We start from the raw sequence: 25653 nt of genomic DNA on the forward strand, positions 1-25653 counted from the left end.
TCCCTCAACACTGTTCAACTATTTACAAAGTCTGTATCACTATTGCTATTAATCTTCTCATCACTCCTTATCACCCATCCCCTGCCACTTGACTGTATGATTGTAACTTTGTCATTTGTATCCTTACGATTTATATTGACTGTTTCCTAGTATGATTTGATTGCTTATTGTACCCTATGACTATCATTGTTGTACCTTATGACTCTTGACTCATGTATCTTTTCTTTTGTGTACAATGAGAGCATTTGCACCAAGACAAATTCCTTGTGTGTCCAATAAAGAATTCAATTCAATTCAATTCAATTCAATTCTATGGGACAACCTATACAGTTGTACCTGTTGCATTTGGCATGGCATTTTACAGTCTGTTCTGTAGAATTGCAGACACTTTTTCCTTCCTTCAGGAGAAGCACAACCATGTGCCAGAATCAATCCTTGTGTAAATAATATTATAAATATGGTACAGCTAGTTCATAAAAAAATTCAACGTGTGGATTCTTTAATTCACCAATAGAACAATAACACAACCATCAGAGATTTAAGACAAACAGTAAAAACAGCAGCATGACAACTGTGAGGTCAAAAGTGTAGAAAAGGCACATGAACATCGGTAAGCAGAGAGGAGCATCAATTTAAGAGTCCCTCCCATGCTTTCAAGGTCAGCCACTGTGGAAAAGGCCTCCTCGGAAATTAATTGATCAATGTATTCAGTTTTAAAACTCAGAAGAGATCCAGAATGAGAGTTTGTTATTAATACTCAATGGTTTACTCTCTCTCTGTGTGTAGGAGTGGGTGGGTGTAGCTATTAAATCAGTACCTATTTATTTATTTATTTATTTGATTTGATTTGCCAATTGTTTACAAGATAATAAGTATAAGTGTATACATAGTTGTGAATACATGAAATGGGTACATATAAGAAAAATAAAAGAAGAATAAGAGAAACAATAGGACAGGGACGGTAGGCACGTTGGTGCGCTTATGCATGCCCCCTACAGACCTCTTAGGAAAGGGGTGAGGTCAATAGTAGACAATCTAAGGTTAAAGTTTTTGGGGTTCCTTCTACAAAAAGAATTGCACTCCAGAGGGTGTTAATTTATATCTAGCTCAATCTGCTGATTTATGTAAATAGATGCAAAGCCAAAACAGGAGGGAAGGAAGTGTGATACAAAATAAGCAAGTGAGAGATCTTTCTGTTTGTGGTTCTTTGCTTCCTTCTCTGCTTTATCCCCACTCAATTTTTTGTGCTCTTGGCTGAACAGAACTGCAAAGTGAAGCATGCAAATAAGTTGCTCTCCCAGTGGTAAGATTCAACCGGTGTAACAACTGGTTCGGTGAGTGCGCGCTTCTTCTTCCTTGTTGACATAAAGCTGTTTCCATTCATTGAAGGATTTTCTGTTAGTTACCATGGAAGAAAGCACTACAGTTTGCTAACGATTTTGCAGCAAAGGTCAAAGGGCATTTCAATTAGCCAGTAATCCCTGCATTGTTTAGCAGCCAGTTCCTATGGGTGTGTAAAAATCTGACACTCTGTCCATCTATCCATCATCAAGGAAGTGCGACAGCTGCCTGGATAACTCTCCTGCAATTTCCTTGGCAAGACTTCACAGGTGGTTTGCCCTGGTCCCTTTTCTAGGGCTGAGAGTCACTGGGCTAAGCGCTCAACTGTGCCTAAAGCGGAACTAGAACTCACAGCCTCCCAGTTTCTAGCCTGGCACCTTAACCAGTAGACCAGGAATGTCCAACTTGGCAACTTTAAGACCTGTGGACCAAGCCCCAAATTTCCCAGAAACTGCCATGTCTGGATGCTCCTGCCTTAGATTAAACTTAGGAGCTTCATTCCTCCACCAGCTTTGGACACTGAACTTAAATTTGACTTAATTAGAACGTTATGAGTACATTCATCTTCTCAAACTGGACCGATTCTGACCCGTTTCTTCCTCCAACTAGTACATTCTTTGCCAGGAAGGGATCCTCCTTGAGAGCCATCTCCGACCTAAGCCCCTGCCCAAAGTCCCCCGTTCCTGGTCCTCTGATTGGGATGAAGGACCTGTTGCCTTCCACGCGATACTACCTCAGCCCTCCGCATCAGCCCAGCCAGGGACGTTTAATGCCCCCTGGGGAGGGCGGGAAAAGAGGGCTCCGCTACCACAGGGAGGCACCGCCTGTATGCGCCCAGCCGCCTTTGGCTCTTGCCCAAGCCAATCCCCGCAGGCACAAAACTCGCAGCTCAGCGGGAGTAAGGCGGCTTTCCCCGCTCCTCATGGATCTCCTGGGCGGCTGGACCGGCGGTCTCCCGCCTCCTACCGCAAAGGCTCCCTGCGTGCAAAGCGTGCCCCGGGCGCCCCGCCTGCAGCATTTCCACGTGCAGCGAAGGCCCCACTTCCTTCTTCTCTCCCTTCCGTCCCAGAAGGCGCCCCCCTCCCCGGCCGTGGGCGAGCCTGGCTGCGCCGCTACACGCCGGACTACACGGGACGAAAACGGCCGCCCCGCCCCGCCCCGCCTCGCGGGCCGCCCGGCTGCCTTCCTTGAGCTGCTAGCTTGCGGCGTGCAGGGGGCGCAGGCAACCCCGCTGCCCCCGGAGCGGCCGCGTCTCCAGCCCTCCCCGGCCCGCAAGTGCCGCCTTCCGAGAGGCGGAGCGGGCCGCCCCGCGCAGCCAATCTCCGGCGCCCCGGCCGCTAGTCGGGCCGAGCCCAGCGCGTCGGCGGGGGATGCTGCTAGACTGGCGGCGGCGGCGGAGCGGGGCCAAGGCAGGGCGCGGACTGCGCGGCCACATTGTTGCGTCCCTGCTAAGTCTGGGCGGCGGGCGAGTCCTCGCCGCAGCTACAGCTCCGCGGCCTGGGAAGGCAGAGCGCGGCGGTGGGTTCCTCGCCCCGATCCCTGCTTGGCTGGAGGACTGCGAGGCCGGAGGAAGCGCGCGGGGGAGGGCGAGCGCGGGCTGGGCAGGGCAGGAGGCGCCCTCCCTCTCTTCCCCTTCCCTCCAGGCGTTGACCTTCCGGCTCTCCCTCACCCCAGACGCTGGCAGGAAGACAGGTGGTTTTGCCCCGCCTTGTATTTCCCCCGCCCGCCCTCTGCTTTCCCTCGCTTCTCCCCTCCTCGCTGCTCCCCAAGCGCCCTCCCTCGCAGGGGCGTCGTGCAAAGGCGGAGTCCGCCCCAACCCCTTCAGCTGCCAGCAAGCGCCAGAGTTCGGACAGCCGCTTTCCCGACCTGGCGGCCGTTGGCTGGTGGGGCTGAGGCCGCCTTAGTGGGGTTCTTGGGGTGCTGGCTTGGCCTGGGATACCGGGCGGTGGGGGGAGGAGTAGTCCAGGCGGTTCCAAACAGGCAAAACTTGCCTCTGGTGGGTGGTAGCGCTGGGCGGGGCAGGTGATCAAGGAAGGGCCCGTGGCTAAGTGACGGTTGTCTCGTTTTCTTCCCAGCTTCTGCTCCTGGGGTCTTCTGAGCCCCCTCCCGGCTCCCGAAAGATGGCAGGCAGTCTGTGGAGGAAGGAGTCCTGAGTTTCATGGTTCGCCCCCTGGATGGTGTCCTCACTTTGATCTTCTCTAACTTGCCCCCACTCCCTCCTCCCAGCCCAGGCGAGGAGGGGCCCTGGACCATGAGTCGCTACAGCTTCTCCAACCTGATGGACTGGATGTATGGCGGGGTGGACCCCAGCTTTGAAGGCAACGGGGGCCGCGAGTGTGCTGCCTTCCTCCCTTGGGAGCAGCGTCTGCTAGAGAGCGTGGTCTTCACCATCATGGGCATTCTGGAGATCCTGGTCTCTCTGCAGAAGATCAGAAGGTCCACGGCCCGGGAAGCTGCTGACCTCTTGGCTCAGTCCCGGGTCAAGGGGGAAAGTTGGGGCAAAAATCTCTTGCTGGTGACCCTCTGTCTGACTTTCGGACTTGAAGTGGGATTCAAGTTTGCCTCGAGGACGGTCATCTACTTGCTGAACCCTTGCCATGTGGTTACGATGATGCAGGTAATGAACTGTCTTCCTCCAGATAGTTTGAACTACCAGTAGAAGCTTTGTATTTGTAGCTCAGTATTTGAACTGGGGGATTCCTGATGCTCTCCAAACTTGGTGGTTTTCTTGCAGACGTTTCAGATCCAGCTAGGTAAAGGAATCTCTGCAAGAAAACCAGCAAAATCAGAGAGCACTAAAGACACTAAAGGTTTGTGCTACAACTACCATCGGCCACAGCTATCTAGGCAGCCTCAAGATGGGCAGGGCTGCTTGAAATATGGAAAAGGCCTTTTGTATCCAAAGAGGCAGCTGCTTTTACTTTAGCCAATAGTTCTTTTTGCATTCCCTTCTTTTTATCAGTGCCAAATGTTACTTTGCAACTGGTCTTCTTAGCAAAGAGGTGAGGCTGGGAGAAAGAACAGATCCAGCATTCAGCTGCTTGAGAGAATCCAAATCTCTTTTGTGGTCTCTGAAAAACTACAAGGCTGGTGCCAATTGGGTCTGCCGAGGAGGCTCTTTTAGGACCAATCTGTGGGCTGGTTTCTCTCCCCCCCCCCCCAGTCAAATGAGGAATTTAGGAATGTGAGTTGAATGTTACCAGCTGTTTTTGTGTAGTAGTTTTAAGAAGAGACTGGACAGCCAGCCACTTGTCTGAAATGGTATAGGATCTCCTGCTTGAGCAGGGGTTGAACTACAAGACCTCCAAGGTCCCTTCGGACTCTATTATTCTGTATTTGAATTATGACCATAGTTGGAAACAGAATTTCTATTGTGAAGTAATGTGGCTGTTAAATGAGTTGTGTCCGATTATACAACTTGTGTATTTTTGCCACAGTTCTTAGGCAGTTCACATGCCAGTTGCCAAATGTTGATCATGTGACTGTAGGGATGCCGAGACGGTTGCAATGTGAGGACCAGTAGTTGTCCCAAAGGTGCTGTTTCAAAAGGCAACTGGACTTTCTTGATTTTTTTTCTTTGAAAACATTTTGCTTTTCATCAAGAAGTTTCTTCAGTTCAGCAAGTGGACTTGTTTGTTTTCATCCAGTTTTTCTAACAGCAACATTTCTTTAAGCAAGGAGGCCACTGGGCTTTTATACTTTGATCAGCAGTGAGTTCAGTCAACTTTTGTTTTCCAGTGGGGAATGTATGAAATCCAAAGTCCATACGGTTAGCAAAGTAATTTCCACTGGTCCAATCTTCAGTGTAGTCGTTTGTCATCTTTCAGTTTGCGCGGAAAAAGTCATTGCTACCAGGTGCACAAAACCAAACAGAACTCAAAGGGAGATCTGTGGGAAAGGATACGAAATTAAACAAGCGTAGAGTTTGTTTTAGTCTTAACTTGGTGATAGTGGAACTGTCCATGATTAGGACTGGGCTGGAAAGAAAGTGACAGAATGACAAAAAAGCCAGGGAAACAAGGAAGATTAAATTCTCAGTTTTGGAGGCATTGAGACTGCAGTGAAATATAAGAAAGTCAATCACCCAAAACCCCACATTCCAATCTCATTTTTTGGGGTCACCAGAACCCCACCACACTTGCTGCAATTTGGTGAGAAGGTATCACTGCCTCTCTCCATAAGACTGTTCGCTTGAAATGGTGTGATGTTTTACTATTTTACTACAAATCACGATTTTGCAGAGAATATGCCAAAATATATTGGACTACTAGATTGAACTGCATATATTATTTAGACTGGTTTTTTTTCCAATTATTTTGAATATTGTGATGTATCTATTGGTCTGAGCAAACCTTGAAAGTAAAGAGAGGTATATAATACAAGAAGGTAAAGAAATTAAATTAATCTGAACTAAAAATAGATGCTCTTGAAAAAGTTTATGCAAAATTCTCTCCCCCTCCCCCCATTTCTGCCAAAGGATCATTTATGGTGGAGACCAGTTATCCAACTTTGGTGATTCCTAGATGTGCAGATAAGCAACTCCGATAGCAATGGCCCTATCAGGGAATTCTGAGAGTCGAAGGCCAGACATCTGGAGGTAGCCAAGTCTTAGCAACAAGGCGAAGGGATTGAGCTTTGAGACTACCGATCCCATAATCGCTTGCCATTGGTCCTATAGTTTATGGCTGATGAGAGTTGAAATCCAACAGGTCAGGAGAATCAAAGATAAGTTCTCCCACTGGCGTAGATAATGCTATTAGCAAACCGGAAGCCCATTAATAAAGCTCATTGATGGGAACTCCAGATAGTGATGAATTCCAGGTGCCAGGAGGCTCATCTACAAAATTAAGGCAATGGTGCGTTGTTACCATAATCCATAGTTAGTCATCCTACTATAATTCTAGCACTTCAGGGTTTTTCTTAAAATCTTTTATGAAGATAAGAATGTTTTTACCCCACATATCACTGGTGTCAAACTTGCGGTGTCATGTTACTGTCACGTGACTTTTGCAATGTTTTCCCCATTAGTGGAGGTGGGGTGGGGGTGGGCGTGGCCTCTGCGTGACACAACCTTAATCCAGCACGGTCACTGGACCTTCAGTGATTCTTTCCAAACATAATTATTTCTAGCAATTTCATTGGGAGAACAACATTCTCTCTTTTTCTAATTTAAAACAAAAACTTTTTTTAAAAAAGTTAAGATAATTTCTGAAAATAGGCAACCTTAGTAAGAGGTACCAAGCAGAATATGTTGAGTTGTTTTCATGATATTAAAAAAGAAATGTAATTTTTGAGCTTAATAACAAAAATAATAACAAAACCTGTGCTATATTGTTAGATATAAATATTTAAAAACAGAAGCAAAAAAGAAAAAAAACAGCCTTAAAAATAACATAGGTAAATATTTAATTTCTGCTTCCCCTTCTTCATTCTCTAATCAGTTTTGCAGGACCTGCTGATGTATATTTTAGAAACCACACTTCAAGTGACTCTATTTCCCTTGCTGTGCAATACACAATACAAAATAATAGCATCATGCTTTTGCTTTTCTTGATGTTTGGCACAAAGACCGCAAACAAGTCAAATCCATTTGCTAAAGCCAGAAAAAATACATTGTAGTAACCACAAGGAACTGTGAATGGATGATAAAAATCTACAGATAGTCCTTGACTTACAACCACAATTGAGCCTAAAATTTATCTTGCTAAGTGAAATGTTTGTTGAGTTTTGCTCCATTTTATGACTTTTCTTGCCACAGTTGTTAAGTGAACCACTGCAGTTGTTAAATGAGTGACACGGATGTTTAAGTGAATCTGGTTTCCTTGTTGACTTTGATCGTCCCAAAAGGGGATCACACGACGCCAGGACATTGTAACCGTCATAAATGTGAATCAATTGCCCAGCATCCAAATTTTGATCACGTGACCATGGGGATAGTGCAACAGATGTGTGAAAAATGGTCATAAGTCTCCCCCCTTTTTTAGCACCATTGTAACTTCGAACAGTCACTAAATGAAATGTAGGATGAGGACTATTTGTACTACCAGCAAAGAAAATGAAGAGCAACATTGACCAATTTCAGCTGTCACTTTAAAGTTACCTAAACAAGTCATATTGACCTGGGCAGGATTTGAAACTGACCAGCAGAGGGATAGACCAGATGCTATTCAAGTAAAAGCTAGGATTATAGGAACAAACAATATGTATTTTCGTTTACCGTATATACTGGAGTATAAGTCGACCCGAATATAAGCCGAGGCACCTAATTTTACACAAAAAAACTGGGAAAACTTATTGACTCGAGTATAAGCCGAGGGTGGGAAATGCAGCAGCTACTGGTAAATTTCAAAAATAAAAATAATTAATTTGGGAAACGATCTCACTATCATGAAAGGTTTAATTGATTCACTAACCCAAAAGAAGAAGATGATGATGACAGCGGGAAGCAGGAGTCACTCTCTTCCCCTCCCTCGGAGGCCCCCTGAGTCAGGAGTCACTACTGCCGGCGCGGCCCCAGTCCCGCCGCCTCGGGAAGGGAAAGGCAAAGCGCTTTTTGCCTTTCCCTTCCCGGCTGGGGCTGTTGGGAGTCGCTGCCGCCGGAGGCTGCGACTCCACACCATTTTTTTTTTCAGAGGGGAATCTGACTCGAGTATAAGCCGAGGGGGATTTTTTCAGCACAAAAATGGGCTGAAAAACTAGGCTTATACTCGAGTATATACAGTAATAGTGTTGCTTGATGTTAACTAGAGTTTGTTGTCTGACTTAGTACATTTCACTGAGCTTCATGCTTCATGCTGTCATGTCATAGGGTTGATAGGGACCTCAGAGATCATCTGGCTCAACCCCTTCCTTAATGCAGGATTACTGGAGGGGTTAAAGAATAGACTGCACAGCCATTTGAGTAGGATAGTGTAAGGCTCCTGCCCTGAACAGGAGGTTGGACTAGAAGACCGCCCTCTGCTTCTGTGTTCTATGATTCTATCGGCTGTGTTCTTTCTAAAAAGCTTCTGATGCTCGTGAGGTAACCAACTTTCACCTGAACTCTCAGAAGGCTTTCTTCTCATTCTTCATTTTTCTTCCTTTCAAAAACACGATTGCTCCAAGGTTGTGACGTTGTGTAACATTGCGCAAGTGCCCCCCTGCTTGAATAGGTTGCTGATTCCTAGTTTAGTGGGATGTGTTAACTTCCCCATCATGCCATGTTCTGTATTGCTGACCTTAGAAATGGGTAAATTTTGTAGAAGCTTTGTGATTCTTAGAACTTAAGTTTGTGGGACATAAAATTTATATATATTTATAGAGAGAGAGTTTTCCACTTTCTCCTCTTGAGTTTCTTCCTGCATAAACGGTTTTTAGTAGAACTGGCTTCTTGTTATTCTTACGATAGTATCTGTATAAGTATCAAAACATGTTTTGCATAAACTTTTGAGGTATCCCAGCTTTTCAACTCTCATCTGCAGATTAGTTTCCCTGAACCTGCTTTTCAGTCTGTAAGGCTGAAGTCTGTGAGGAAAGCAATAACATAAATATAATCTGACAGGGTCCCCATTCAAGTTGTTGTTTTTTCCCCTCCTTCTTCCTCCTCCTTTTCCTCCTCTTCTAAAAATAGTGGAAAGAAAAAGGAGGTTGTTATCTTTTGTGAATGCGGCTCTTTACAAAATGTGCCAGAGAAACAACAAAAGACAAAGAGGCAGTCTGTATGCCCTTAAGAGCTATCAAGTGCTATTCTAAAGCAACTGATGTGCTTTTGCACAGATGTGGATTGCTAGTGTTCTAAGGCCCTGTTTCCACTTTCAGGGGGAATGGCAGTGTGGTTTAGAGTTGCTTGGCTGAAACCAGAATATCAATAAAGGAGAATATTTGTAGGTGAGGGTTGATCCTTGGTGCTCTCTTAGCTTGGTTGTTTTCTTGCAGATGCTTCATTACCCAACTAGGTAACATCATCAGTGCTAGTGGTGTTTGCTCTCAGTTTATATTCTGGTGGCTTGCCCTGTCAGTATTGGTGGGAGTGGTCTTAGAATTTCCTTGGTTGGGCTGTTTACTGTTGGCTTGTTTAGCAGTTTCTTCACTGGGGTATTATTTACTTGATTGTTGGTTTGATGTTAATCTTGGTGTTAAAATATGCTCTTCTGGTGCTGATTGCTGGTGGAGAGGTTTCTGGATTTTTCTGGTTCCATTTTTGGCATGTTGATTGTTTCTTTTGCATACTCTGTAGATACTGTAGTTTATATCTATGTGTCTGTTGATGGCTAATTTGTAACAATGCCAAGCTTTAGAAATCCCCTAGTGGTTTTGTACTTGGCTTGGTGTGGGACATGGGTGTCAAACTCGTGTCATTACGGTGGCATCATGTGATGTATTGGGACTTTTCCAACCTTCGCTAAACTGGGTGGGGGTGTGGCCAATATGTGATGCATCTGGCCAATGGGTTGGGAGTTTGACAGCCTGGTCTAGGATTATAAAAAGGCGCCTCTTGGAAGAGAAAATAGAATTGAGTCGAGTAAAATTTTACGTTTGGTCCCCTTTTGCAAAGTGGGAGGCAAGTGAAAGCCTCTTTGGTGGGGAGAAAAGCTATACAAGATTGAGAAAGGCCACACCTGGTATTTATCACCTGGTATTCACCTGGTATTTGTAAGTCCTCAACTTACAGTCACAATTGGCACCAGAATTTCCATTGCTAAGCAAGGCAGTTGTTAAGTCAGTCTCAACCAATTTTACAAATTCTTTTGTAATGGTTGGTATGTGAATTGCTGCAGTTGTTAAGCGAATCCAGCTTCCGCATTAACTTTGCTTGTGGGAAGTTACCTGGGAAGGTTGCAAATGGCAACCACCTGATCCCAGGATGCTGCAACTGTTGTAAATACATGCCAGCTTGCACAAGAAGCTTCCAAGGCTCCATATATTTTAATTTCTTGAGCAAACAGATACAAGCCTTGCATTAGATCACTGAAATCTAATTAGATCATAGTGCCCTACCTGGAGTAACACTATATTAATTCAATTAATCAATAAATAAATACCCCTTGCAAGATATTATTTGCTTCCAAGATGTCTGAAAACTTAATGTGTTAATTTTGGTGGGCATGGGGATGCTTTACCTATGTTTGTCCTAGATTCATTTTAATTAAAATTTTAATGAAATAAAAACTCCCATTGCTTATTCTTGATGTAACCACCTTGTGCAATATGTCAGAACTGAAGTCTACAATATAGTTATTGCCTCAGTCCAACAAATTGCAGCCAGTCGTTTTCCATTTTTTCAGTGTTTAATCTTATATACCATCTGCTATAGGAGGCTAATATTTAGAAATACGTTTTGAGAAAGAGAGATGCCGCACAAGATATATGGAGCTGTCATTTCCCATTTTGGGGGGGAAGTACTGCTTTAGACAAAGTCTCCAGTCACTGAAATTGCCACCAAAGATGTTAAAAAATAGAGAACCTGCTCTGACATTTTAAAATAACTTCTCGTTATTTCCCATCCACCATTTTCAAATGTAGTTGTGCCGCTGGGTTATTTTGCAAAAAAGGGCAAAGTAAAAATTAATTCACAGGTACATCGTGCTTTGCAAATGCCAGCCTAAAATAAGTGACACCCAGCCTTCTTTCTCTAACAAAAACCCTAAGTGACAACTTGTATGTGTGAGAACATCTGGAGATGATTTACTGTTATATATAGAAGCATATTCCACATGCAGGTTTAAGTTGGGGATTCTGCAAGCAAGGATTAATCGCTTGTAGAAGTGCACATCACAGATGCTGGATTTTTAATTTCTATCCCACAGTGGAAAATAAGCTTGGCTGTTAAAAGCCACAAATTTCCCAATCAAATGAGGAAGTTAAATAATTTTCAACTTAGCAGCCACAGAGAGCTTGCTTTTGCTGAATTCAATGCTATTGTGAAGGGAGGAGAATTAAAACTTTTCTACCTTGCTGTTTGAGATAGAAGTGGCCCCTGTTCTAAACCAGATTCTCTTTGTAAGAACACCAACAACTTGGAACTGTCTATATAGTCAAATGTTACCTTAATAGCTCTTAGGTTCTTGGTTAGGACTTGCACTGTTGAGTTTTTACAAAGTCCCAGACTGTGACTCAAATTGAAGATTAAATCTTAAATAATTATAAAAAGAGTTAGGGAATCCAGCTTGCTGCAAAGCAACACACTCAATTTCTAGCTTCTGTATTTATTTGCATCAGGGCCTTGACAGTCAAGAGCCCTTGAGAAGACCCAGCATCCCAATGGGTCAAGTTTTCCTTGCAAAAAACAGATCTTTCGTGACTGGTGCTTGGAAGCCCATCAGCTTGTGAGCAGCCCACCATTGTTCTCAAAATCGCAGAGACCCCCAGTCTCCTTTTCTAGAGCAACAGAGAAGAGTTTTAGGTCTCCCTCCCTACCTTGCTTTCTCTCTTACAGCGGTTTGTGTATTTATTTGTGTCAGAAGCATCACAATTGAAATAAGGTGTATAGGACATAAAATACAAGATTAAAATATGTACAAGTTAAACAGATCTTGCCCCAAAACTAGCAACATTGTGTTTTGTCCTGCTGCCATGAGGTCCTCAAGTATACACTAATTAGGACGCAAAGGGCAGGTCTGCATGTCACCACAATCACAAAGAACAGAAGCTACGGGATAGCCCCTTTTGTTCAGAGTGTCTCTGGATTTTTTTGTACCCTCTGCAATCTATTCAACAATTTCCATACTTCCCAGCCTTTGGCAGACCAGATGCCATAGCCTCCATTGGTCCCACCCAGGTTGGTTTTTTGCAGCTTTCCATAGTCCTCTCTGCTTTCAGATTCTTTGAAGTCTTTTCCTGGATTTTAATCTCTGCTGAGCTGGTGGTTCTGTTGTTTCATTTAGCAACTAACGGTACCATGAAATGGCATTTGCACAATAGAAAAGAGCAGCGTTTTGTTTTTACGTTTACAGGTAGTCCTCGACTTACGACCACAATTGAGCCCAAAATTTCTGTTGTTAAGCCAAGCAGTTGCTACATGAATTGCGCCAGTGGTGGGATTCAATTTTTTTTACTACCAGTTCTGTGGGCGTGGCTTGGGTGTGGCTTGGCTTGATGGGCATGGCTTGGTGGGCGTGGCAGGGGAAGGATACTGCAAAATCCCCATTCCCCCCCCACCCCTCTAACCTGCTTTTCAGCTCTGTTCTCCTGGGCAGGGCAACCAAAGGAGACCCAGCCGATCAGCTGGGACTCAGGAGGCAGAGAATAGATGGGGGCAGGGCCAGTCAGAGGTGATATTTGCCGGTTCTCCAAACTACTCAAAATTTCCACTACCGGTTCTCCAGAACTGGTCAGAACCTGCTGAATACCACCTCTGAATTGTGCCCAATATTACAACCTTTGCCATGGTTGTTAAGCAAATCACTGCAGTTGTTAAGTGAATCATGGGATCTTTAAGCGAATCTGGCTTCGCCTATTGACTTTACTTGCCAGAAGCTGGTTGGGAATGCCATAAATAGTGCTTACACGATCCTAGCGCTGTCATAAGTACATGCCAGTTGCCAAGTCATCACGTGACTGTGGGGATGCTGTATCGGTTTAAAAAGGGACTGGTTGTGGGACACCTTTTTTCTAGTGTCATTGTAACTATGAAAGGTTGCTAAATGAATGGTTGCAAGTTAAGAATTACCTGTACAGGTAGTCCTCAACTTACAGCAGCTTGCTTAGTGACTATTCAAAGTTACAACGACACTGAAAAAAGTGACTTATGACCATTTTTCACACAGCCGTTGCAGTATCCCCATGGTTACTTGATTTACATTTGGATGCTTGACACCTGACTCACATTTATGACAATTGCAGTGTTCTGGGGTCACGTGATCCCCTTTTGCAACATTGTTGTGAGCCATGGTGGCGCAGTGGTTAGAGTGCAGTACTGCAAGTTACTTCTGCTGACTGCCAGCTGCCTGCAATTGGACAATTCAAATCCCACCAGGCCCCAGGTTGACTCGGCCTTCCATCCTTCCGAGGTGGGTAAAATGAGGACCCAGATTGTTGGGGGCAATATGCTGACTCTGTAAACTACTTTGAGAGGGCTGTAAAGCAGTATATAAGTCTAGGTGCTAGTGTTGTTGCTATTCCCCTTCCTTCCTTCCTTCCTTCCTTCCTTCCTTCCTTCCTCCCTCCCTCCCTCCCTCCCTCCCTGTGCACAATGGTTAGAATGTGATATTGCAGGCTAACTCTGCCCACTGCCAATAGTTCAATCCTCACTGGCTCAGGGTTGACTCAGCTCTTCCATCCTTCCGAGGTGGGTAAAATGAGGACCCAGATTGTTGGGGGCAATAGGTTGACTCTGTAAAACGCTTAGAGATGGCTGTAAAGCACTGTGAAGAGGTGTATAAGTGCTACTGCTGTTGCTATTTTGACAAACAAAATCAATGGGAAAGCTAGATTCCCTTAACAACCATATTATTAATTTAACTGCAGTGACTTACATAACAAATCTGGCAAGAAAAGTCATAAAATGGGGCAAAACTCACTGAACACATTTCTCACATAGCAGATGAGTTGTGGGCTCAATTGTCATAATAAGTTGAGGACTACCTGTACTAGCTAGTTCAGCCAATCAGCCCTTGAAGACCCTTGGCACACTTATCTCTAGCAAGATATGCGTGTGTTCTCTTGTCATAATCCAAGCAAAGCTGATTGGTGTGAGCTTTCACACCTGTTTGTTAAATACAAGTGGCTTATTTTAACTTTAACCACATCGCTAAGATAGGAGAGAAGATAGAACCTTGCAGTCTTCAAGTCTTACTCAGGCTTATTTTAGGCTTAGAGGGGCTCTTTCCCATTGAACATGGCTGAACTGACCTCAGTGATTGGGCTCTTTGCAGGTTGTTACTGAAGCTCAGGCAGACTTTGCCCTTAGCTAGAAGTGATTCATTTGGTTGGGTTGAGCGAGCTGCACAAACCCATCTATTTTGATTTGTTAATTGGATTAGGATTTACCAAGTGTTGACAGCCCAAGCAATTATGGTTTGCATGTTTATTTGATTTCTTGCCTGCTCCTCCTTTCATTAAGGATCTGGATCTGGAGGCTCTATTTTTCTACACAACAATTGTGTATTTTGCACTGAACCCCTGGGTCTCCTGGAGCTATGGGAGGATTAGAATCTGAGTCTTTCTCCTCCTGGTCCAGCACCTTCTCCGTGGTTTTACCATAATAGACAAGCTGTGTCAAAGTGAGCAGAATTTTTGTTTTCTTCCCCCCCTCGCAAAACAGCCAAGTTCTGTGATTCTTGTTACTTCCTCAGGTACACTAGCAATTCTGTGTCGTAGTGTAAAACTGCCAGAATTATCATGAAATGCCTTTAATATTTACATGGTTTGGGCAAATGCTTCTTTCAACCAGCACCATTTCTCTTCTTAATACAATTATTATCCATGGGGTCCTTGGGGCTTTCTGAGCTTGGTGATTTTTCTGCAGATGTTTCATTACCAAACTAGGTAACATCATCAGTGGAAGAATGGAGTGGGTTGTAGCACTGATGGTGTTACCTAGCTTGGTAAAACATCTGCAAGAAAACTACCAAACTCAGAGAGCACCAAGGGCTCCTCTCCTCCTCCTCCTCTTCCCCCTCGCCCTCCCCCTCCCCCTCCTCTCCTTTCTAGCACAGATGATATTACCTAGTTAGGTCTTGAAATGTTTGCAAGAAAGCCACCAAGCTCAGAGAGCACCAAGGACCCCACAGTCCAACCCTGAGCTACCAATATTTTCTTCTATCATTCCAGTATTATTCTTTTTGCATCACTCAAATTGTGCATTCCATTTTTTTGGGAGGGGTTAGGCTCTTTGTCAATAATGTGGCTCAACCCTAAAAGTACACACTTAATTGTGGCATGCTTGGTTTCTCTGAATTGTTGGCTGTGGTTTTTTTCCTCTCATTCTTCCTGTCTCTTATCAACTTTGGCAGAAAGCAGTTGAGCCTCTCTGACAAATAACAAGCAGGTCAAAACTACTTTGGCTGCAACGCTGACTGGGCTAGAAAATTAACACAAGTTTTTCCAACACCCTGTTGGTTTCATGGGCAAGAGAAGCGAGGATGCTCTTTGGATTTGCTGTGTGGTCTGTAAAGGGGGCTGAATTGTCAATTTGGTCTCTCAGCCCCTGGGGTTCCAGAATATTCCTAGAATCAGCCACATATATTCACACGTAGGTTGTTTATTTCAACAAGGCTCTTCCTGCTATACCTTTCTTTCTTTCTTTAATTTTTATTTACCTGTATTGCTTTATAAGAAATTCAAAGTGGCAAACATACCTATTACTTTTACCTCCTCTTCCTCCTATTTTTCCCACCACAACCAACCTAGGAGATGTTTGGGGCTGAGGGAGAGCATGACTAACCCAAAGTCACCCAATTGGCTTTCATGCCTAAGGCAGGACTAGAACTTCCAGCTAGCCCAAATGCACCCAGCTTCCTTTCTTGTCTAAGGGGGGGACTAGAATTCACCATTTCCCTGCTCTCTAGCCTGGTGCCTTAATCACTAGACCAAACCAGTCACCATGGGAGCAAGGGAGGGGTGGAGTGCAGTAGGTAAAAAGCTATAGCCTAGCATAATGTGTCAACCTAATTCGTGGTTTATTGTAGAAGCTTCAAATATTGGGTTTATGCAACATCATCAGGCTAAATCTAACAATGTGCCTTGCAGCTTGTTTGGATCGCATAATTTCATCTTTCTTGGAGTAGAGTCTGTGAATAATTAAAAGAAATATGACTTTAGAAATGGAGTCTCTTTTGGCAGCAATTGCTGGCAGCTGGTAAGACCATATTCATTGCTGACTGTACATTATGGAAGTTATAACTAATTTGAAATGAACTCATAGAAACTAGGAGTTTGACAAAAAGATGAGGATGATTTTAGATCCTGCCTTCCATTGAGGACCTGTATACTGCACGAACCAGAAAGTGGGCTGAGAAAATATCTACAGATACCTCACATCCATGGACATAAACTGCTTCAACTCCTCCCCTTAGGATGGTGCTATAGGGCATAGCATGCCAAAACAGCTGGACACAAAGACAGCTTTTTCCTCGTGCCATCACTCTGCTGAACACCCAATTCTCCATAGAGCTGCTTCGAGCATCCAGAGTGGGAGGTGCTCCAGTCTCTGCACTCACAGGCTGAGCTTTAATTGAGGAATGCTCCTCCCCGTCCACGTGACTCCTTCGTAGCGTTCCCCAGTTTTAGCTCAGCCTCGTGCGAGACAGGCAGTTTCTATCAAAGCTCCTTGGCCGACTCAGGATCTAAGAATTTAAATTCAGGTTTGATTTCTCCTTTTATTTCTTGGCCCCTGCGCAACTGGTCTGTTTAACCTACTAAAAGAGGAGCGTTTTTTCGCCACTCAAGGGGGAAGAAACGGGGGAATAACAGCACCTTCGCGCCCCCCACCCCCCTCCAACGTCCTTTTTTCTCCCTGCCGTTTCCTTGAAGCCGCTTCTGCTTGCATAGCAGTGGTTCGTTTATTGCGCAATTTCTCGCGCTTCGTTGTTTCTTCCCCCCACGAATGCTTTATTTAGAGGGAGAGCCAATCTCTCCTTCCTGCCCCTCGATTCATCTTTTGTAGGCTTGCTTTCTCTTGGGGAGGCTAATTCCGTCGCTGAGCTCTCGCGCCGGCTAATGGCCGCCATTTTGGGCGCCGCCTTGTGGCCGGCCGCCATTTTGTTTTCTGTTTATTTTGCTGCGGTGAGTGTTCAGGGGCCCAAAGCAGGACCGGCAGGCCTGTTTAGAGCCGGTTTGATCGTTTAGGCATTGTGGCTCCCAGTCATATTGCCTATTATTGAGAAATGTTGGCTATCCCGCAGCCTGCTCAGAGGCAAAGTAAGAGGCAGCACTAGTACCACCCATTTTGTCTGGGAGGCAGCTGCAGGAGGCCCAATTCTTTCTTTTTGGCCTCAGCGTTCATTTGGCTTATTGGCTAATCTGATCATTTTTTCTTTAATTTCTCAAGTGTTTTATTTCAACTGGAAATAATTCCTAGAGTACTCCGGTACTCTAGACCTTGATTATTCATATTCCTCTTTTTTATTAATAGAAAATAATAATAATAATAATAAAAAATAAATTTTTTTCCAAAAGGGGGACGTGGAACAACTGTAGGACATCCGGCCTTGTTGTAGGTCGAACTCCTAGGCGAGCCAACCGCCTCATTTGGTTATTATCATACCTTACATTTGCTTTTTATTATGGCAGAGGACAACCCCAGAGGACCTTCCTTGAAGGCCAAATCAAAGACGCACCATTTGCGCAGGCAGGCCAAGGAAACATCCAAAGCCTCTCAGAGAGATGCTTTAAGATGCCACAAAGCGCTAGAGAAGGAATTTGATAAACGATCAAGGGACTCACGATCTGTACCCTCAGTACTTACTCTTCCCACCCCATCTACCTCAACTCAACCCCCCCCTCCTCCAGACCAGTTTTCTCTCTCCAGGCGCAGCTCGCCCGCTCAGAGCCTTCAAACCGCTGCCACACCAGCCACCCGCACACCCGAGGCTACCTTTACTCCGACAGCTGCTGGCCTATGGCAAGAAGAACCATCTGCAGACCTGGTCCCAGACAAGATAAGAGAATGGATGCAGCTGGCTATCCGCCAAGGAATCGCGGAAGGTCTCCAGTAGATAGCCAGGTCAGGCCTACAAACGATGGTTCCTGATATCGAATCCGTTTCTGGTAGATCTCTCCCCAGACCGGAACCTCACCATGGTCAGGTACTTCCCCAGAGGGAAATCCCCTTTCCAGAAGGGGAGGAGGAGGAGGAGGAAGAGGAAACAGGCCTAGAACACTTCAGGGAAGAGGAAGATTTTGATATGGGGTCCATACATTACTCTGAGCCTCTTTCAGAGGTGGAACCAATGGAAGGAGAAATGTCGGAAGACAAAGGTATTACCCCTGACCAGCCCGCTTTCGTAGGCTTGTTCAAACCCCACCTGTTCAAGTCCTTATTGTTTAAGGCAAAAAATATTTCTGGCCTGATGTCTCAGTCATTCTCTGATACTTCCCCAGCAGCCTCTGGAGATCCAGAGGATTCCATTTTCAAACAACCGGTCGTGGAGGCCGAAGTGATTCCTACTCCACCCATTTTTTCTGACCTGGTAGCGAAACAATTGGCTTCAATTGGCCTCCCGCCCCCTCCAGTCAGGATAGGAGATTTTTTAATCTCGATGCGGAGTTTTCCACCCTGTTAGAGACTCCCAAGGTTGACGAACCCATAGTGGGGTTAACGTCATCCTCTACCCCAAGCAACGCTCTGGAAGCTCTAAAACCAGAGGACAAACGGGCCGAAATGGTGCTACGCTGGGCGCATCAATCTGATGCTTGGGCCATTCGATCAGCCACGGCTGCATCCTTCTTTACACGATCCTCCATTAGATGGCTCCGTCAATTAAAGCAACATGTCCCCCCATCCAATACCAGGGCACACCAGGACATTGCCAAGCTTACGGCAGCAGCAGAATTCTTGGCTGACGCTACTTTCCATTCCGTTAAATTTTCCACCAGGGCTATCTCATCTCAGGTTACAGCCCGTCGTCTGCTCTGGCTCAAGCATTGGCAGGCAGACGTCAAAAACAAAGTAAAATTGGCTTCTGCTCCCATCTCGGGAGGCAAACTCTTCGGTCGGCCCTTGACCCTTTATTAATGGAAAGCCGAAATAAGAAAAAATTTCTTCCGTCTCTCTTTCGCAGATCTGAATCCAGAGTATCCCAGCCCTTTTGGAGGGGATCCTTTCGAAACTCCTATCAGACACCTTTCTCTCCCAGGTTTCAGAGAGCCCCGCCCTTTCGGTCGGTCCAACCCCAGGATCGAACCGACCCGGGTGACAGGAACAGAAGGGGTGCCAACTACAAGAGACCCTTTCGGGGCGCAGGAAGTAAACCTTTCCGGTGCCCAAGATAAGTCCCTCACCCCCCCCCATCCCATTGGTGGACGCCTCAAACATTTTGCCGACCAATGGGAATCCTCTACATCTGATGCCTGGGTTAGGGACACCATCAAATTCGGCTCTCCCTTGAATTTCAGTCCTCCCCCCCCGAGCATTTCATAATATCCCCTCTTACCAAAGATCGCACCAAGCGTGATCTAATAGATGCCGCTATCAAACATCTCATTGAAATCAAGGCTATACAGCCCATCCCACCCTCGCAACAAGGAAGAGGGTTTTACTCTCACCTCTTCATAGTTCCCAAACACTCCGGAGGGTGGAGGCCCATACTAGATTTGAAAAGGCTTAACCGATACATTATCCGGCATAAATTTAAGATGCACACACTACAGTCTATTCTTCAGGGCACCAGGAAGGGAGACTGGCTCACTTCCATTGACCTCTCAGAGGCATACCTACACATCGCTATTCGACCCTCCTATTTCAAATTTCTGCGATTTTGCTATAACAGTCAACACTTTCAGTATGTGGCCCTTCCCTTTGGTTTGGCCTTGGCCCCGAGGACCTTTACCAAGGTTCTTGTGGCTCTAGCGGCTCACCTTAGAGATTTCCCCATCCGTATTCACTGTTATCTGGATGACATCCTCATCCTGTCTCCTTCCAAATGCCAAGCAGAAAGGGACACCAGAACTACCCTCTCTGCTCTCCAGGCACATGGCTTTCTCGTAAATTGGGAAAAAAGCCAGCTATCTCCATCCACCCGAATAGCACACCTGGGGACAGTGATTGATTCAGTTAAGGGAAGGGTCTTCCTATCTCCTGAAAGATTTCTCAGCATCCAGAAATCGGTCAGGGAGATCAGACGAGCAAAAAAGGTGGCATTACTGGACTTGTCAAAATTACTTGGCAAATTGGTTTCATGCATTTCCATTGTTCCCTAGGCCCGTTTGCATACCAGATCCCTTCAGTGGTTCCTGCTTCCATATCAGCGATCAGGAAGAAGCAACTCAAAGACCGTGGTGAAGGTCCCTCCAAGGGTTCTCGCATCCCTCCTCTGGTGGACCAGACCTGCCATCAACAAAGGGCATTACTTCAAGGAGCCCCAGAGGGTCACCCTCACCACAGACGCCAGCCTATCCGGATGGGGTGCTCATATCCACTCGCTCTCAGCTCAGGGCACATGGTCAGCAACCGAGCAACGGTGCAGCATAAATTGGCTGGAGCTTCACACTGTATACCTGGCCCTACTCAGCTTCCTCCCCCAGGTACGTGGATGTCACATCCTTATTCTGACAGACAACATCACAGCCAAGGTGCACATCAACAGACAGGGGGGCACACATTCCATTTGGCTCATGAGGGAGGCCGAGCGTCCCTGTCGCTGGGCAGAGACCAACCTCTTATCCATCAGGGCAGATCACATCTCGGGGGCCTCAAACATTCAGGCAGACTGGTTGAGCAGGGCCACTGTAGACCAGTCAGAATGGCGCCTGCACCCCTCACTGTTCAGGGAGGCCTCAGCAATCTTCGGCCAACCACTAGTGGATCTATTCGCATCACCGCTCAATGCCCAGCTCCCGAGATTCTTCTCGAGGTACCCCGCTCAGGGGGCGGAGAACCACAATGCCCTACATTGTCCCTGGCCCGCAGGGCTTCTATACGCATTCCCCCCACTACCGTTAATCCCCAGAGTAATCCAAAAGCTGATTCACGAGAGGGCGGAACTCCTCCTGGTTACCCCATACTGGCCCAAGAGACCGTGGTTTGCGGACCTTTGCAAACTGTCAGTGGCCCTTCCCTGGAGGATCCCACCGGACAGAGTCTCGTTATCCCAGGGACCCGCAGTGGCTTCAGCTAGCCGTCTGGAGGTTGAGCGGGACCGTTTAAGGAAAGAAGGGTTTGCCAATCAGGTCATCGATACCATTCTGGCAGCAAGACGGCCCTCAACCACCTGGATATATAATGCCACATGGAGCACTTTCTGTAGATGGTGCCACAAATCGCAAATTGATCCACTCTCTCCATCTATTGCTCAAATATTAGCCTTCATGCAAGAGGGACTAGATAAAGGTCTAGCCCCTAATACCTTGAGACGACAGGTTGCAGTTTTATCAACTGTCATCTCCTGCGACAATATTGGCTCGCTTTCACACCATCCTCGTATCCGAGCATTCCTTAGAGGAGCCACCAATTTACATCCTCCAGCGGTACACCGATACCCAACTTGGGATCTTAATAAGGTCCTCATGTCACTTACTAAACCTCCCTTCGAACCCCTAAGGGAGACATCACTTCAATTCCTAACATTCAAGGTAGTGTTTCTTGTGGCAGTCACATCTGCATGTCGGATATCTGAAATCGCAGCTCTGTCCGTTAGAAAGGATCTCTGCGTTTTTCACGCTGATCGGGTGGTCCTACGACCAGACCCTTCCTTCCTGCCCAAGGTTAACTCAGCCTTTCACAGATCGCAGGAACTCATTCTTCCTAACTTTTGCCCCAGACCCTCTCGAGAGACAGTGGCATACCCTCGATGTCAGATGTGCACTACGTATTTATATCAACCGCACTCAACATTTCAGGAAGTCGGAATCATTATTCCTTTCATTTCAACCTAAGACGCTGGGTTTCAAAGTATCCCTGTCAACTATAGGCCGTTGGATCAGAGCAACAATCTCCAAGGCCTACTTAGCACAAGCACTTCCTGTTCCCAGCGGAATAACCGCACATTCCACAAGGAGTGCGGCTACCTCAGCAGCTTGGGCTACTCAGGCATCGATAAATGACATCTGTCGAGCGGCCAGCTGGTCGTCCCTGTCACCCTTCATTCGTCATTACAAGATCGATGTGTTTGCTTCAGCAGAAGCGTCCTTTGGCAGACGAGTCCTACGACAAGTTGTCCGAGAACCAGAGGAGATTCCGACCCAGACGGAGTCCCTCCCGTAGGACAGGCCATGCTTTGGTATGTCCCACTCTGGATGCTCGAAGCAGCTCTATGGAGAATGGGCGTTGGTGCTTACCTGATACGCCCTTTCTCGTCGAGCTGCATAGAGCATCCAGCCCCACCCTAATTTAGCTGTCTGGTGGGGAATCCTGTTTCGGCCAATGAATCAAGGAGTTAATGTTTATTACAATAGTTAGGATGAGATGATAGTTGTTTGTCTTCTCGTCTTCGTAAAACTGGGGAACGCTACGAAGGAGTCACGTGGACGGGGAGGAGCGTTCCTCAATTAAAGCTCAGCCTGTGAGTGCAGAGACTGGAGCACCTCCCACTCTGGATGCTCTACGCAGCTCGACGAGAAAGGGTGTATCAGGTAAGCACCAACGCCCATTCCCACAGCACTATCTTAGGCCAAAAGGTATTTACCCATGTAGTAGGCTGTATTGCTATGATCCTTGTCATCTTTTCATCTTTGTCAACTCATTTCTCATCATCTGTGCTAGTCATTTCCGGCTCTAGGGGGTGGTGCTCATCTCCGTTACAAAGCCGAAGAGCCATCGCTGTCTGAAGATGTCTCCGTGGTCATGTGGCCAGCATGACTAAACGCTGAAGGCGCACAGAACGCTGTTCCGTTCCCACCAAAGGGGTCCTTATTTTTCTACTTGCATTTTGACATGCTTTCAAACTGCTAGGTTGGCAGAAGCTGGAACAAGTAACAGGAGGCTCACTCTGCTACGCGGTGCTTGGGATTCGAACCGCCGAACTGCTGACTTTTCTGATCAACAAGCTCAGCGTCTTGGCCACTGAGCCACCATGTCCCTTGCCATTAGAAGACATCCCTTAATATTATGAGCAACTTTGATCAACAAATTCAGTTTCCTTATTGAGTTGTGGATTTTTCTTTGCTGGAAATTTGAATAATCAGTTCCTAGAGATGATCCAATTCTGCATATCCTTAAATGAGTTTGACAAAATCATTTGTCATCAAAATGTAGTATGGGATCTCAATGACATTCCATATTACATTTTTGATGACAAATTATTTTGGACAAGTATTCCTGGCAAATATTACAAAAAAATAAACTGGGTCATTCTTGGCTGAAATAAATGCATCACAAAACTCTTTTGTGACAATACCTGTCTACAGCAAGATCCCCCAAAGTGACCACTATCAACCCCCAAGAAATGATGGGACTATCCAAGTCAATATTTATAGTACTAGGTCTGTATTTGTAGTACTATTACAGGAAGTCTTTGACTTACAGCCATTTGTGTAGTTTGAAGTTGTAACAGCACAGAAAAAGTGACTTATGAGCACTTTTCATACTTATGACTGTTGCAGCATCCCAATGATCATGTGATCGGAATTCAGACACGTGGCAGCTGGCATGTATTTATGAGGGTTACAGTGTCCTGGGGTCATGTAATCCCCTTTTGTGACCTTCTGATACACAAAGTTAATGGGGAAGCCAGTTTCCTTTAACAACCACGTTGCTAACTTAATGTCATGCCCCTGGTGGAGACTGACTCTGAGGGAGAGGAGGAACAGCCGACAGGGAGTGGAAGTGTGGCTCTGGAGGTTGTGGAGGAGGCTGGGGAAGGGCAGAGGCCGGCTGGGCAGTCAGAGGAAGACCCAGGCCCATCCCCTCTCCATCCTAGGGCATGCAGGGAGGAACGAAGAAGGCAACAGCGTGGCTTACAGGAGAGAAAGCGGCCATGATCCCCCTCATTAGTTGCAGCTGGGGAGACTAATATATAAGAGAGATGGTTACAACACAGCATTGCTAGAAGCAAAGCGTGTTTTATTTCCGGCTGAGGTTTATCTTGGTTGGTGTTCTTCCAACGGACTGTGCCTTGTTATCTTCTTGAAGTTTGTAATTAATTATCCTGGTCTGTCGTGGAAATTCCTTCAATGCGGTTTGTTTTGGTTTTTTATTTCCCCGTTATCTATTCTTTGAGTTTGGACTGTATTTCTTTCTTTTGGAGACTATTTTGGGAAGAGTTTAATCTCCAACTGTGAACAATTGAACAGTGAGGCCAAGTTGGAGGCATTAAAGGAATTTTTTTCATGTTTGGGAATTTATTACGTGTGTGCTGCTTCCCGGGTCATCACATTTAACAACAGCAATAATTTACTTAACAACTGTGGCTAGAAATGTTGTAAAATGGGGCGAATTTTACTTAACCCCCTGTTTTGTTTAGCAACAGAAATTTTAGCATCAATTGTGGTTGTAAGTTGAGGATGACCTTTTGTTAAAGTCAAATGGGAAATGATGAATCATCTGATGCTTCATGAATGGTCAATGAACTAATGAGTTTGTGGTCCCTGATCTAGATGAAGATAACTTTCGTCTTCTTACTAAGAAAGTGTCGCTTTTAAAAAAAAAAACTTTATTAATTATAGAACTAAAATATCAAACAAACACATACACAACACACAGAAAAAAAAGAAAAAGGAAAAAAGAAAATGATTAAAAACTAACAATTCTACTATTGACAGTCTATGGTTCCTTGTTTGTTATCAATATTGGTGATATATTTACAAATGCATCTTATTGCAAATATATAATTACTATCTCTTTTACATTTTACATTGTTTACTAATATATTTTCTATTTTTGTTCTATCCAGTCATACCAGCATTCCCAGCTTCTATAATATTCTGATGTTTCTTTTTCCTTAAGTGCTAAGGTTAACTTATCCATCTCTGCACAGGCTGTTATCTTCTGAGTAACCATTTCCTCTGTTGGAATATCTGCTTATTACTGTTTTACATTTTCTGCATAGTTTCTCCCCTCTTTTAATTTTCTCAATTTTATTTTAATTATCTCGTCTCAATTCAAATCATTATATTTATATTTTTTGTCTGTCCTGTTTCAATTATCTATTATCTTTTCTCATTAAACAAAGTTTCTCCTGTAGTTACTGATTGGAGTATGACGCCTTTATATCTTTTAAGTTTATGCATTTAACTCTTATTTAGGCTTCAATATATACCCTAAAGTTATAACATTCAATATAATATATAACTTCCATTCGGATTCTGCTTGGTGCATTCTTAAAATACACACTATATTCTTAAAAAAAGAAAAAAAATATAAATATATGTAATTAAAACAACACATTCCATTCCATTCCAATTCAATTCTATCATTAATATTAATATTCATTAAAATCTTAACTTCTTTAACATTACTTTTCAATTAAATATCATACTTCTATGGGAACAATTATAAGCTTTCCATAATTAATTCCCCTCCACTCTTCACTTATATTTTATAAAACATTAACTAATTAAAATGTTCCCATCCCTCCCTAATTCAATTTTCTCATTTATTTCATTTCATTTATTTTATTAACAAACATTTCACTAAATTGCACTATTTTATCCTTCATTTGAATCATACATTGTTTCCAATTTTCTAAAGTTATTTCTATTACTAATATAACAATACAATCTTATGTACCTTTACAGAAT

At 44.9% G+C, this 25653-nt stretch overlaps 1 protein-coding gene across 4 annotated transcripts in view; it reads left to right on the forward strand.

The window, feature by feature from the left end:
• Window positions 1-2680: 2680 nt before the first annotated feature.
• The window catches only part of TMEM164 (transmembrane protein 164), a 91570-nt gene continuing 68597 nt past the window's right edge, over window positions 2681-25653 (forward strand). Inside the window, exons 1-2 of one of the 4 annotated variants that reach the window (XM_026678568.2) lie at window positions 2684-3224; window positions 3417-3958. In XM_026678568.2, the coding sequence (XP_026534353.1) occupies window positions 3500-3958 (459 nt within the window). In that variant the 5' untranslated portion in view covers window positions 2684-3224; window positions 3417-3499. Of the gene's footprint in view, window positions 3959-25653 lie in introns of all 4 variants that reach the window. The other 3 variants (XM_087971933.1, XM_026678567.2, XM_087971934.1) reach the window with 3 other exon arrangements.

This window comes from Notechis scutatus, chromosome 10 (assembly GCF_049901735.1).
Source record: "Notechis scutatus isolate UNSWTSFEM ecotype Mainland chromosome 10, rNotScu1.2, whole genome shotgun sequence".
Taxonomy (NCBI): Eukaryota; Metazoa; Chordata; class Lepidosauria; order Squamata; family Elapidae; genus Notechis; species Notechis scutatus.